Here is a 14,703-nt window from a genome sequence, read left to right as displayed (position 1 = left end):
GCTGACCGATCTAATGGCCTGACGAGATCCATCCCAATTCACTCAAATGGGGTCTCAATTAGAGGGAGAGGGTGCAAAGGCGCTTTCGGAGTGGCCACGGGATTTACTAATTGGCATTCACGGCACGCTGCACGCCACCAACAGACATACCCGCGAATCCCTGGCCAATAGAACCGGGCCATTATTCGGGCTAGTGTTTTATCTTGCCTTAAGTGTCCAGCCATGGGATTAAAGTGAGCCGTATGGAATATGAGTTCCCTACGGCTCTTTGGGATTAACAATTGGGCTATTCGTTCACTAGTTTGAGTGTCCTGCATCACTCAGTACAATCTATCTTTAATAATGGCAAAATAAGGAAAGGCCGGTGCCGCGCTTGGCTGAAGAGTTTGACCATCGATTACTCTCACTTGGTCAAATGCATGCCGCAGAATCTCGTCTCACGACTGCTCTAATGGGAAATCCTCAAGGGAATCCCCGAGAGAGGGAGAAGGAGCGGGCTGCTCCTCACTCTGATGCGGTGCTGATGTAGACGGCTCTGTGACAGCTTCTCCAGTCAGCGCCACACCGGGATCTTTCCATGACCTACTTGTGCAGGGCCCACTACGTGTTAAATATTCCATCAGCTTTTTAAACCCTGGCCAATCAGTACCCAAAATTAATGAGTGGGTGAGACGAGGATTAACCACCACCTTTACTCTATGTATTTGGCCCCAGAATAGAATACAGACAGACACTAAGGGATAATTGTGAACATCCCCGTGCACACACAACAGTTTCACCGCTTGTGCTCTTCCCAGTGCCTCACCTTGCACCAGGCGTTGGTGAATTGAGGTCTGATTACAACCGGAATCCACCAAAGCGTGATATGTATCCCCTTGAACACTTACCGGTATGTGATACATTCCGGCCCGATCGGGGGCGGTCTCTGGCGCGTTGGGGATCCGGATCGCAGCTTCCACCTCCCTTGTGGAGCCCTGATTCTGGAGATGCTCCGGCTCCCCGCCACGCCAGCATACCGGCCCAGGCTTTCCCTCTGCACTTAAGTGCGTCACTCACCTGAGGGGGGAAAGACACAGACACGGAAGAGGGAGATGGGAGGACACCACGGGTGTGATGGGCCGGCTGGGGAGGAGTCAGCCCCTGCCTCCGTGGTGGGGGAATGGGGTGAGAGGGAGAGGGGGGGGGGAGAGAAGAGAAACAAGGAGAGGCACCTTCACCTCGTCTGCCTGTTGTCAGAACCACTGCCAGCTGGTCCTCCACCAACTCAATGGCTCGCTGGAGCGACACCGGGCGGTGACACTGGACCCATTATGCCGTTCCTTCTGGAAGCCAAGAGATGAACTGTTCTAGTGCCACCAGGTCGATGATCCAGTCAGCATCGCAATCTTCTGCCCTCAGCCACCGCTGGCAGGCATCCCAGAGTTGTTGGCCAAATGCGAACGGTCAGCTGACCTCCTCCAGTGTCAGCTTCTGGAACCGCTGGCAATGTTGTTCCAGGGAGCTGCTAACCCGCTGCAAAATGGCCCTCTTGAGGTCGGCATAGTTGACCCGGCTGTCGGCAGGGAGCTGCTGCGCCGTGAGCTGCGCCTTGCCTGTCAGGAGCGGGAGGAGGCGAGCAGCGCTCTGCTTGATTGGCCACCCCCACGCTTGGGCCGCTTGCTTGAAGAGAGCAATGAAGTCTTCAGGCTCATCATGTGGGCCCATCTTTGTGAGGGTGACATGAGGGGAGTCCACGGTGGTAAGGGTGGACGCCCCTGCCAATGTCAGCAGATGCCAGAATGCCTGGTGATCTTCCCGCTGGGCCAGCATCAAGGCTTCAAAGCGTTGTTCCTGGTCCTTCTGAAGGGCAGTCAGCACTTCATGCTGGTTCTGCTGGGCAGCAGCAAGGGCATGGACGAGGTCCATCATTGGCGAGGACTCCATGGGGTGGTTCCCTTCCGTACTTGCTCCCGGGTTTCGGCACCACTGTGGTAAATCCCTGATGTGGGTGGAGTACAGAAGCACGGCAGGCGGGAACTAAAGTTCTTACAAACTTTATTTCTATTATATATGTCTAGTTTTTCAGCTGACTCACTCCCACACATGCACACACATGCCTTCTGGTCGGGAGAGTCCCTTTTCTCTGCTCTCCCCCTCCTTTTATGCTCCGTCCCTATAACAAACACACACATACACCCACATTAATTGACAGCAGGTGGAATGACTTAGCCACTTACCTTCCCCGACCCCGCCCTCCATTCACAAACTGCTGTTTGGCCACACCCCCACTGGACCATGAGACTATTTCTTTGTCAGACCAGGAGATGACAGGGTTATGTTTTCTGAGCCAGAGCAAACCTAAAATAATGGCATACTCACAGGTCTTCAGTATAAAAAAAATGAATTTCTTCAGAATGCAAAGCACTGACAATCATAGAAATGGGTTTTGTGGCCCGGTTAACAAGTTCTTCTCACACGGTATCTCCATTGATGGCAGTCAATCTCAGTGGTGCCTCCAGTGGCTCCACGGGAATCTGGAGTTGCTCTACCAGCTCGGCATGGATAAAGTCACCCTCAGCTCCAGAATCAATGCTGAAAACACACAGATAGACTGAGGGCAGTTAACTGTCACAGGCAGGAGGAAGGACTTGGAGACCAACCCCTTAGTGGGTGCACTCACCACATTAGTGCGTCGAGCCTGCTTTCCTGGGGTTGGTGCCAAAGTACTGTGTTGGCGGATTTGACAGTCACGTAGACGGTGACCCTCAGCTCTGCAATAGAGACACAGCCCCTCATGGAGACGTCATTGCTTCTTCTCCGCAGACAAACTGAATGAGTCACACTACATGGGTTCGGGAGATTCTGGTTCCTTATGAGTCCAGGTCAGCGGTGGGCATGGGCAACAAGGAGTCAGTGCAGCAGCTGGAGCCATAGGGGATTTATGCAAACCTCTCCTGTGCTTCAGTTGGTCTAGGCGAATGGCTAGGGAAATCAGCTTCTCTAGTGAAAGGCCGTTGTCCTTGCATGCCATTTCCACTCATATGTTGGAGTTCAAACCATTGCGAAATGTCACCAGTTACGCCGGCTCATTCCAACCACTCCCAGCTGCAAGAGTGCGAAATTCCAAAGCATAGTCAGACACTAAGCGATTACCCTGACGTAAATGGGCGAGTAATTCCCCTTGAGCGTGGCCCTCATTGGTGTGATTGAAAACTGCTTTAAATTCTTTAATGAAATTGTCCTAAGTGTTGGACTGGACTATGGGCCAGACTGCGGTAGCCCAATCTAAAGCCTTGCCCGTAAGGCGAGAAACCATAAAAGAAATACAAGCCTTGTCGGAGCTCGGGGGGGAATTTGCAAAAAAAATATTGAACATTGTAACAAAAACCCCTCACACTGATTAGGTGAGCCATCAAATTTATCCAGCTTGCTGACAGCAAACAGACTGGAACCTGCCGTGAGGGGAGCAGCCTGATTAGTGACCATAGGCGCGCCGGGGAAGCTGAGTCATGGGAGTTGGGTAGTAATTTCCTTCATGCTTTCAACAATCTGCATTAATTGTTTTTGCTGCTCCCCCTGCTGCTGCATAAGATTCTGGATGGACTGAGTCACAGAGTCAAAACGCTGGTGATGTTGTCCAAGCATTTGTCCTTGGCTGCTAAGCGTCACCTGTAGCTCCGTGTAATCCGCCGTCTGCATGTCGGCACAGTATGCTGTAATGCGGCTGTGACAAACCAGACTAGCGTGGATTAAAAATAAAAATGCTTTAATGAACACAGTGAGAGAAGACGATGTACAAAAGCCAGGCCAGGTCAACACCAAGAAATCTAACACAGTAACGAGGGCTAGACAAATCATGGTTGGGAAACGGGCAATAGCCCAAGAACCGGGAATGAGAAAAGCACAGGCAAGATAAACACAAGGGCTAGGCAAATCGGAGTCGAAAAACAGGCGAGGATTGAGAGAGACAAGCAAACAAACACAAGGGCTAGGCGAAACAGGAAGAAAGCAGAATGCAAAAAGAGTCATACACAGGAATGCAATCAGAAATAGAAATGCTCAGTAGGCTCACGAAAATGTGGAGGCAATACTGTGCAAAGGGTAAAACAAACAGAGGGATATAAATACAGATATAAACAAAGAGGTACAGGTGATGATAATTAGAACTCAGGGGAGCCACTCCTAGGAAGTGGCTCCGGGTTGGCAGATGGAGTGCACGTGGTAGTGACAGGTGTGTGAGGGGGATTGTGGGACGTGGAGTCCTGAGTGTTAGGTGAGCCCGGGGGCGTGACACTTAGTAGTGTTGCAGAGTCAGGGTCCTTCTAGAATAGGTTAAGTTATACAGACATCATGTGACAGATCATGTGACACTTTGATTGCACACAGGTGGATCTTAATCAACTAATTACATGACTTATGAAGTGAATTGGTTGGACCAGCTCAGATTTCTGTTTTTTCATCTTAATTATTGTTTGTGTCGCAATAAAATAACAATTTGCACCTTTAAAGTAGTAGGCATGTTGTGCAAATCAAATGGTGCTAACCCCCCAAAAATCCATTTTAATTCCATCTTGTAATGTGACAGAACAGGACAAGCACCAAGGGGGATGAATACTTTTGCAAGACACTGTAGCTTATTTTAAACTATTCACTCGTCCCTACTGTCGTGTTGTGTTCTTGTACAGTTCTAGTGCATGGATCCCAAACATGGATGTGATGAGTGAAGAAAACCTGACCAGACATGACTCTAGTGTCTTCTCTAACTGCTGCACACTGCTGGATGTCCCAGATGAAGGAGCTTTATTAGAAGGTCTGGAGGACAGCACACAGCTTGTGGGGGTTCGGGTGGTTCTCATCTTAGCTTACAGCACCATCATCCTGTTTGGCATGAGTGGAAACTCTTTGGTTATTTACGTTGTGTACAAGTTCCGCAACCTGCACACGGTTACTAACTTCTTCATTGCTAACCTGGCTATAGCTGACCTGCTGGTGAACACGCTGTGCCTGCCCTTCACCCTGATGGCCACGCTCTCAGGTGAGTGGAAGTTTGGTCAGGTGATGTGTTACCTGTTACCATATGCTCAGGGCCTCGCTGTTCACGTGTCCACCATTACACTCAGTGTGGTCGCTCTGGACCGCTACCGCAGCATCATCCACCACACTGAGACAAAAATGTCTAAAGACATGTGTGCTGTGGTCATCATCATCACATGGATGGCCAGCGCTGTGCTTGCCAGCCCCTTGGCCATCTTCCGTGAGTATGTGACCTTTGACCTGACACCTGAGCACACCATTCAGGGTTGTGTGGAGAAGTGGCCGGGCAGCAGTGCGGACGGAACCGTGTACAGTGTAGCCACGTTCCTGCTGCAGTACAGCCTGCCCCTGTCCATCATCTCCTACACATACGCCTGCATCTGGAGCAAACTCAGGAAGCATGTGAGTCCCGGAGGAGGACACAGTGAGCGACACAGACGCCGACAGAAAACCACGAAGATGCTAGCGGCCGTAGTGGCTGTGTTCGCTGTCAGCTGGCTACCATTCCATGCCTTCCAGCTGGCTGTGGATATCGACAGCAGTGTGTTGGACATGAAGGATTTTAAGCTGCTTTACACCATCTTCCACATCATCGCTATGTGCTCCACATTTGCAAACCCCATCCTCTATGGCTGGATGAACCGGAACTATCGGGAGGCATTCTCCGCAGCGTGTAAGTGTGCTCCTGCTGCGGGTGTGCTGAGGAGAGTGCACAGCAGGGACATAGTGAGAGACAAAGCTCTCAGACACGAATGTGCCATCACCACCCTGACTCAGGATAACACACACCTGTGATAGTGCGGCACAGCAGGGAAATAACACAACACAAAATAATGTCACCAAGGACAACATTGACGGAATATTTACAGACTCAGACATCATATAAAAATTTTTTTCAATAAAGACATTCTCTGTGTTATTCATGTTCAAGGTGTAATATTAGGACAGCTTCAGATCAACACTATGCATGAACATTTATATTGTTGTTGTTGTTGTTGTGTGTTTTATTCTAGAAGATGTATGTCAGGAGTGTACTGTTTTCTGTCTGTTGGTAATATAAAGAGGAGAATATCATTTACAATGACAATGATTCAGGAGACGAAAACATTGCAAATAAAAAGCACACATTCTTCTTTTTTCAATTTCTCAAGTAACAAACCTGATAAAGTTGGGACATGACAGACAGACTGTCGCCCTGGAGAACCTGCACTGCATCTCACTGTCAGTAAAGCCAGCCTCCAGCTCCATTCAGTCAACACTGACAGACACTGCATTTGAAAGACGGACAACAGTGAAAAGTTAACAGCTGCATAAAGTAAACAATCTCGAATGTATACACTGGATTCTTTTTGTGTCTCATACAGATCAAAGTCACTCAGTAAGAGAATCAGAGCTGACCTCGGGAAATTATTAATAACGGTGTGAGAGCCAAGGGTTGGGGTGGGACTCTGTTTTACACCAGAGAGCCGCAGGTGTATACTCACTGTTTTACACACTCTCTCTCTCTTTCTCTCTCTCTCTCACACACACACACACACACACACACACACACACACACACACACACACTCACTCTCTCTCTCTCACACACACACACTCACTCTCTCTCTCACACACACACACACACACACACACACACACACATACATGGGCGCCGCCAGGGGGGGAAAGGTTAGAACAATTCTAGGGGCCCAGCACTGCCATGGGGCCCTTTAAGGGGCTGATAATATGCTTTTAATGATTTTAATAAGACTCTTGAAATAACAACAATGCAATATTCCATCTGGTAAAATGAGCTAATTGAACAAGGTTGTCTATTTCTTGAGTTCTTCAACATATTGTCATTTAACCCTCCCCCTTTTGCGAAATGGTACGGTCCAGTTCTGGTAGAAGCGCGATGCGTTAAATCTGTGTGCTGATCAGTGCAACGCTACTTGCTGCTGTGTCGCAGTGCAGCAGCCAGCCAGCCAGCAGTGGAGTGCGTACAGTCTATGATCGCTAAATATGAAGAGTGGCTGTCAAAAACGTAAAGAAAGGCAGCTGAAAGCTGAGAGGGACCGGAGAGGCAGGCAACTGGTCACTCAGTTTTTCCCAAAGAAAGGTAGCTATCGCTCACATGTGTGTTCAAAATATTAGCGAATGGTAAATGAACAGTATGAACGTGGTTGGATTAGCCTATCAAGAGAACACTTTTACAGTTTGTACAGTGACATTTTTTCCATTTTAATAACTGAACTGACTTAAACACGATGAAATATTACGTTATGCTGGTGCTAATAACTAGTGCTAATAACCAGTTTCATAACTAATGGGGTGCTCTAAATATGCACAGATTCGGCTTCAGGGGGACCTCCGCCCTACCAAACCACTGAACCCCCCTTTGGAGAAGGAGGTAAGCAGCAGTACAACCCATAAATGCTTTAGGATTGAAGTTTTTAATGAGCGAGCGCCATATACAGTTTGCTAGATTAAAGTGTTGCTAATGTAACAGACGTTGCGTTGTGTTGTTCACCAGTCTTTTTATTCTGAAGAAATGAGACACAAATACACTGCTGAGGACGGGCTGCAAACGTCCAGTGGCATTGGCGCTTACATTTCCAAAACGAACTGAAGGAGGCCAGCGCCTCGTTCCCATAACTACCTGCGCTCTTAAAGGGCCAGCGCAGAATTTCCCCACCACTACACACAATGGCAAGTGGAAAAAAATAAACCCGTTACACTAATAACGGACACCAGTCAAGTGTTTGACATGGTTACGTGTGTGGAATGTTCACACGTTCTAAACTATTGGTTAATACATAAAATGTAATAACAAAGTCACAAACTCAAGGTCCATGGGCTATCAAAAGTCAAATAATGACAATAGTGCAATTGTGATGAGGGTGGGCAAAGTTGGGGGGCCCAAAATTCTAATCTTTCATGGGGCCCAAAATTTCTGGCAGCGCCCCTGCACACACACACTCTCTTGCTCTCTCTCTCTCTCTCTCTCTCTCTCTCTCTCTCTCTCACACACACACACACACACACACACTCTCTCTCTCTCTGTCACTCACACACACACACACACACACACATGCACACACAGTCTGCTCAGAAACATGTATTATTAATGACCATGATTACACATCATGTCTCATATGTGTAAGGATTATAACAGTGATGTCACGCTGATGCTGAGTTCTGGACTCTGATTGGTCAGAAAGTGTTGATTAATTTTCTATACCAGTAGCTCTGACTGTAGTGCAGCTGAAAATCACAGGTTTATTTATAATTAATGTGCTCATTCTAATATTTTATCGTTTCTATAGTAATGAATAATAATTGGTAAGTTGCTGTGGTATAAGAGAAATAAAACACACAGTTATAAAATAATCAGCTTCAAAGTGGTGAGAATAACTTATCTCATCTCATTATCTCTAGCCACTTTATCCTGTTCCACAGGGTCGCAGGCAAGCTGGAGCCTATCCCAGCTGACTACGGGCGAAAGGCAGGGTACACCCTGGACAAGTCGCCAGGTCATCACAGGGCTGACACATAGACACAGACAACCATTCACACTTACGGTCAATTTAGAGTCACCAGTTAACCTAACCTGCATGTCTTTGGACTGTGGGGGAAACTGGAGCACCCGGAGGAAACCCACGCGGACAACATGTAAACTCCGCACAGAAAGGCCCTCGCCGGCCACGGGGCTCAAACCCGGACCTTCTTGCTGTGAGGCGACAGCGCTAACCACTACACCACCGTGCCACCATGAGAATAACTCATGATGTTTTATTCCTAAATTATCAACATAAACATTGGTGTAATTGCAGCAAGTCATTTATACATGACTTAAATTTGATCGTGTTTTAGTCAGATGTTAAATCAGACAGTTTGCCCCTCTCACAGTTTACTCAGCGCAAAAGAACATGCAGCAGGATGGAGGTGTTCATGGTTATATGCTCTCAATATACAAGTCAGTTTATTTCTACAACATTTTCACAACAGACATCAACACATCGACAATATGAGCAAATTTTATCTCTAATAAATGTATTTATCCCTGATGATCAAGCCTGAGGTGACAGTGGTGAGGAAAAACTCCCTCAGATGACATGAGGAAGAAAGCTTAAGAGGAACAATACTCAAAAGGGAACCCATCCTCATCTGGGTGATAACAGATAGCGTGATTAAAAATCATTTAAAGAATATAAATAGTGTCATTGTAAATAAATCACATCTATAACTCTGTACTATAAAGTCAGAAAGTGTTAAATGAAGTTAAATAAAACTTTCGCATGAGCATCAGGATTAGTTCGGATTTCTTCTTGATGTTTATCGTGTGAAAGTGAAACTATTTGCTGTTCAGTGACTGAGACTTGAGTGTAAACTGTTTTTATATTACAATTAATTACACTTTCATCCCGCTCCTGTGGAGGACAGCCCCATATGGACAGTTGAAAGTCACACTTTGAAGACACTCTAGACACTTACAGTAATGCTTTTATGGCTGAAGACTACAGTTGACTTGTTAACTTTAGGACTGCAGTTGTCATGAACAGTTTTGCACTCAAGTTTCCATCAATGAAGAGTTTATAGCATCAACTAAACTGACTTCATGTTAAAACATTTTGTAATTATATATTTATATGGATAATCATGAAGTGTATATATGGTATATATTTTTATAGGCGTATTAGTGTAGTTTGGATTTCGGGGTAGTTAAAAAGGGGTGGGAAATTAAAAAAAGTATTGTACTTCTTCCCACTCCTTTTTCGAACAATGTGCGGTGTATTGTAATGTATTAGCTCTTTATGTTATTTTATTTATTATTTTTTTGTCACTTTTTTCATTTTCTTTCTTTTGTATGTACAAATAGTTACATACATTTTTATACATGTTCGAAATAAAATAAATTCATTCATTCATTCATTCATTCATTCATTCAAAACTGTTAATGTTATAGTCATGTTGTCTGTTGTTGCCCAAATGAAGATGGGTTCCCTTTTGAGTCTGGTTCCTCTCGAGGTTTCTTCCTCATGTCGTCTGAGGGAGTTTTTCCTTGCCACCGTTGCCACAGGTGTGCTCATTGGGGATAGATTAGGGATAAAATTAGCTCATGTTTTAAGTTGTTCAAATTCTGTAAAGCTGCTTTGCGACAATGTCTATTGTTAAAAGTGCTATACAAATAAACTTGACTTGACTCCAATTGAACTGAATATTTCAGTCATTAGCATTTAAAAGATTAAAGTTCACCTCATTTTAAATCATTAAAAATACTTACTGTAGAAGAATAAAGTCTGATTTTTTTTTATGTTCAAGAAACATCTCAAAGCTGTAAGGCCATTACACTCACTTCACTCCCATTAAAATGTCATGATGATTTATGAGTACACATCAATATGCAGATTTGGACATGACATTAATGTAGATGTGATTGGTCCAGAACTGAGCCCATCTGTAGCGCCACCCCAAATCAGTTTTATACTGAATTACTGAGAAAATTTGTGCTTTAACAAACAGGATGAGCATTCAGGAGGTAAACATCACGCTGTCCTGAGTTCAGGATGAGGTTTAACAGAACCTGCATACCTTTCTTTCCCACCTCAGGGGTGTGTAAAATATCACCTACCCTTCGTATTAGCGTTCTGATTAGCTGGTAAACTGGTTAACATGCTAACTAACTGTTAACTTGCTAATTAGTTTGCAGAGAAACATTGAATGAAATCAGCTGTCAGGTCCAGACAGAAAAAGTTAATTAATGAAAGGTTATAGTTTATATTATACTATCACTTCTGTTTATGACATCATTCATTAATTTATTCATCTATCACTCGCTCCTTAAGTGTACAGTGAAGAGGACGAGATCTCTCAAACCTACTCGAACAATCTCACAAACTGCAGCAAGGTCAATAACATCTGCAACACATAATACTAACACTAATATACTGCAGCTGAAACAGATTACTCCAGGAAACAGGAAGTGGAGTTCAAACAGGAAGTGGAGTTAAATGAAATTGTGAGAGTTATTACTGTCAATTCAGCACTTTAATCTCACGATTGTGTGTTCAGGTTTTAATTTCAGGTTAAGCACTCATTTATTACCTTTAATGAGAGAACACATCTGTAAACATCTGCATCAGGATATCATCCCCATTCCTGACTTCCTGTAAATTTATGTAAGCCAGCTGTGTTGATGGTGCGTTACATTCAAATGCTGGTGTGGGACTGATTTCATTTATTTTATAAAATTAGGGCGGCACGGTGGTGTAGTGGTTAGCGCTGTCGCCTCACAGCAAGAAGGTCCGGGTTCGAGCCCCGGGGCCGGCGAGGGCCTTTCTGTGCGGAGTTTGCATGTTCTCCCCGTGTCCGCGTGGGTTTCCTCCAGGTGCTCCAGTTTCCCCCACAGTCCAAAGACATGCAGGTTAGGTTAACTGGTGACTCTAAATTGACCGTAGGTGTGAGTGTGAATGGTTGTCTGTGTCTATGTGTCAGCCCTGTGATGACCTGGCGACTTGTCCAGGGTGTACCCCGCCTCTCGCCCGTAGTCAGCTGGGATAGGCTCCAGCTTGCCTGCGACCCTGTAGAAGGATAAAGCGGCTAGAGATAATGAGATGAGATGATATAAAATTAGATCTAAAGAGACTCACTTAGGATTAATAATGATTTAGTGTTTATTGTGTCACAGGACCATAACACACACACACACACACACACACACACACAAAGTGACATTAAATTTATAAACAACTTCAGGATTTAAACAATAATATCACAAAAAGACATTTTATTATTATACAAAAGTTGCTGTAAAGAAGTAAAAAAGAATATTTTCCACAGCACGCGGCACAGCCAAAGATTTCCGTTACTGTTCTTCCGCTAAAGTGCTTATCAGACTCATGCTAACGCAACAACATTAATCAGGTTTATAATTAGATCAGACATGGAGCAGCACACACTCCTGCTATTACTGTCAGCTTCACCATCACACAGATCCATCAGTGCTCCTACTCAGATATGCTCACTGGCCACTTTATAAGGAACATCTACACACCTGCAATTATCCAACCAGCCAATCATGTGGCAGAGCATAACATATAAAACGATACAATACAGGTCAGGAGCTTCAGGTACTGTTCACATTAAACATCAGAATGGAGAAAAATCATCCTCAGATGGACATCTGAAGATTGGATAAAAACCAGCTGATGTTTTTCTTCATCACTTCAGTGTGGGAGAGTCTGTGCCCATGATGGCCTCGGATTCCTGCTCTTGGCTAACGTGAGAGGAACCTGATGTGGTTTCTGCTGGTGTAACTCATCCTCCTCAGGTTTTGGTGTGTTGTGAGTTCTGAGATGCTTCTTTGCTCACCAAGGTTGTAAACAGGGTTCCTACAAATTTTCCATACTCAGATTCCCAGACTTCATGATACATCTTTCAGACCATATTTGATACCACAGCTAGATGTTTATTATTTAAATAAATAATTTAAAAATCCAACTGTTAATATGTATGATACATTGTATGTTGCCAAATAATTGCCAGAAGCGAGTAATTGCTGATAGTAATTCTTTCATAGGGCCAAAAATGTGCCCAATGTGCTGGAGTCAGATAGTTGTTAAGATGCAGGCTGATGCAAACGCAGGGGAGAGCGGGTGCATCACAAAATGTAAACAAAGCCAAATTGGGAAACTGGAGACATAGTCAGGGACAGGCAAGGGTCAGTCGATCGGCGAACAGAATATCAGAGATCAGGCAAGAGAACGAAGTCAGAAATAAACGCGAACAGAGCTCAATAAGAGGAAGTCAGACAGATAGTCAAATGGCTCGGTAAAGTCAGGCACGGGGACACAGAACAATACTTTGCAAAGTCAGAGTTTGAGAGCTGAGCTTATATAGGGAAGGTGACTGCTGGTAAATTAGAGACAGGTGTTGAGGTTAGAATTCTGGTGATGAAGGGCACTGTGGTGCTTGAGAAGTGTAGTCCGGAGCAGCCATGTTTGGAGGCTGTTCCGAACTCAGGTTTTCAGTGCTGTTACTGACAATAGTTCACTGATGGCAGATGCCACAGAAATCACCTCAGACAATATTCAGGGATGAGAATGAAAAATATTTAAAAAGTCTGAAAAAAGCATGGAGGTTTGGGGGCCGCAGGCACCCAGCGGGGCCCAGGGGCAGAGCCCCGGTGGGGGCCCAGGGGGCGGGAGCTAATGATTTTTGGCTTTTTTTTTTCTTTTACCCCAAAACCATTAATTTTATCAGCAAAAAGTTGCAGTTTATTTGGAAATAAATTCCCCTTCTTGATGGACTACCAGGTGAAAATGATTAATATGGTACAAGAGACTTGTTTTTAATCAATTCACATTTGATGATTTCAAAAAAATCAATGCACCTTTTAATATAAACTAGCTCTACAGTATTATATTTCTGCATTTTTGCTATTCATGTCTTTGAATACTCTAATCCTTTAAAATGAAGTACAAACCAGAAAAAAGTTCTATCATATAATTCTCTTAAGCTTTCTTCTGACGTTATCATGGTAGCAGGAGGTCTTGCATATTAAGCAGGCAACATTCAACATCACTTATCACTTCCCTTTCAACTGTTGTGTGTACTAACTAGGTTTTATCTGGACAGGATGTTGTGTAATGTAATACATATACCATATGGTCAATTTGAAGATCAAGATGGTGATTTTGAATTAAAGAACAGGCATGTACAATTGGCATTACATATTGGAAATTTTTTTAAAATCAAAAACTATAAGTTCATCTCGGCCTAAAAAATTTTGAGCAGACACTCCCGCGCGGCACATGCCAGCAATTCCCCCCCGTCCCCCTATGAAATGAGCAATAAGTAGGAGAGTTATACATGGTATCATACCTAAAATTTTATCAGAAATATAGATGCGATACTATGATTCTCCCCAACATGCTACATTAGATAAGCTCATGCCATTTATAAAAGATACACACATATATGACATGTATTTTATATATTTTATATATATATATATATATATATATATATATATATATATATATATATATATATGTGCTGTCAAGCGATTTAAATATTTAATCGCGATCAATGTCGCGACGGTCATAGTTAACTCGCGATTAATCGCAATTTAATCGCACATTTTTGTCACATGAAAAACCATTGTAATTCTCTTATCAGCATAAAAAAAGTGAATGGGCTTGCTTTGTACCAATGTTTTTTTTTTTTTTAATTGCAGAGCATAACACTATGAAGCCATAGAGGGGACATGGTGAATAAAAAAATAACAAAGCGTGGGAATGACTTATAAGGCGTGTGCACGAGATATTAATGCGCGCGCATGAGTTATAACCCGTGCGCACGCTTTGTGTTAAGGCGTGCGCTCGGGTAATTAAAAGTGAGGGGACGAGTTACTACGGCTCCGTCTTGTCACAGCCACTGCAAAGTCGGGCTGGAGCCGCCGATGGGAAAACGAAACCTAAGCCGAGCACCGTGGCTCTTCGTCCCGAGGCGCGGCAGCGCGAGCTGCCCGCGCTGGTTCTTTGGGGGGAGGGAAGAGGACTCTGGCTGTGCGGGGCGTGGCATTACAGTCTAGCTGCTATCGTTTTTCTAAGCAAAGTCTCTGTTCTGTTCCAAGTTCCTGGCAGTTTCAAAAGCTTATGAAAAACCTACATCATGTCACAGAGCGTTAATCTCGCGATAAAAAAAT

At 44.4% G+C, this 14,703-nt stretch overlaps 1 protein-coding gene across 1 annotated transcript; it reads left to right on the top strand.

Moving 5' to 3' along the window:
- Positions 1-4,683: 4,683 nt before the first annotated feature.
- npy2r (neuropeptide Y receptor Y2) lies at positions 4,684-5,808 on the top strand. The gene has a single exon (XM_060916020.1). It carries the CDS (start codon positions 4,687-4,689, stop codon positions 5,806-5,808), a length of 1,122 nt encoding a protein of 373 aa, XP_060772003.1. The 5' UTR covers positions 4,684-4,686.
- Positions 5,809-14,703: the final 8,895 nt, after the last annotated feature.

This window comes from Neoarius graeffei, chromosome 3, assembly GCF_027579695.1.
Source record: "Neoarius graeffei isolate fNeoGra1 chromosome 3, fNeoGra1.pri, whole genome shotgun sequence".
In the NCBI taxonomy this organism is placed as follows: domain Eukaryota; kingdom Metazoa; phylum Chordata; class Actinopteri; order Siluriformes; family Ariidae; genus Neoarius; species Neoarius graeffei.
The sequence above is the reverse complement of the archived record's forward strand: the minus strand, read 5'-3'. Positions and strand labels throughout refer to the sequence as shown.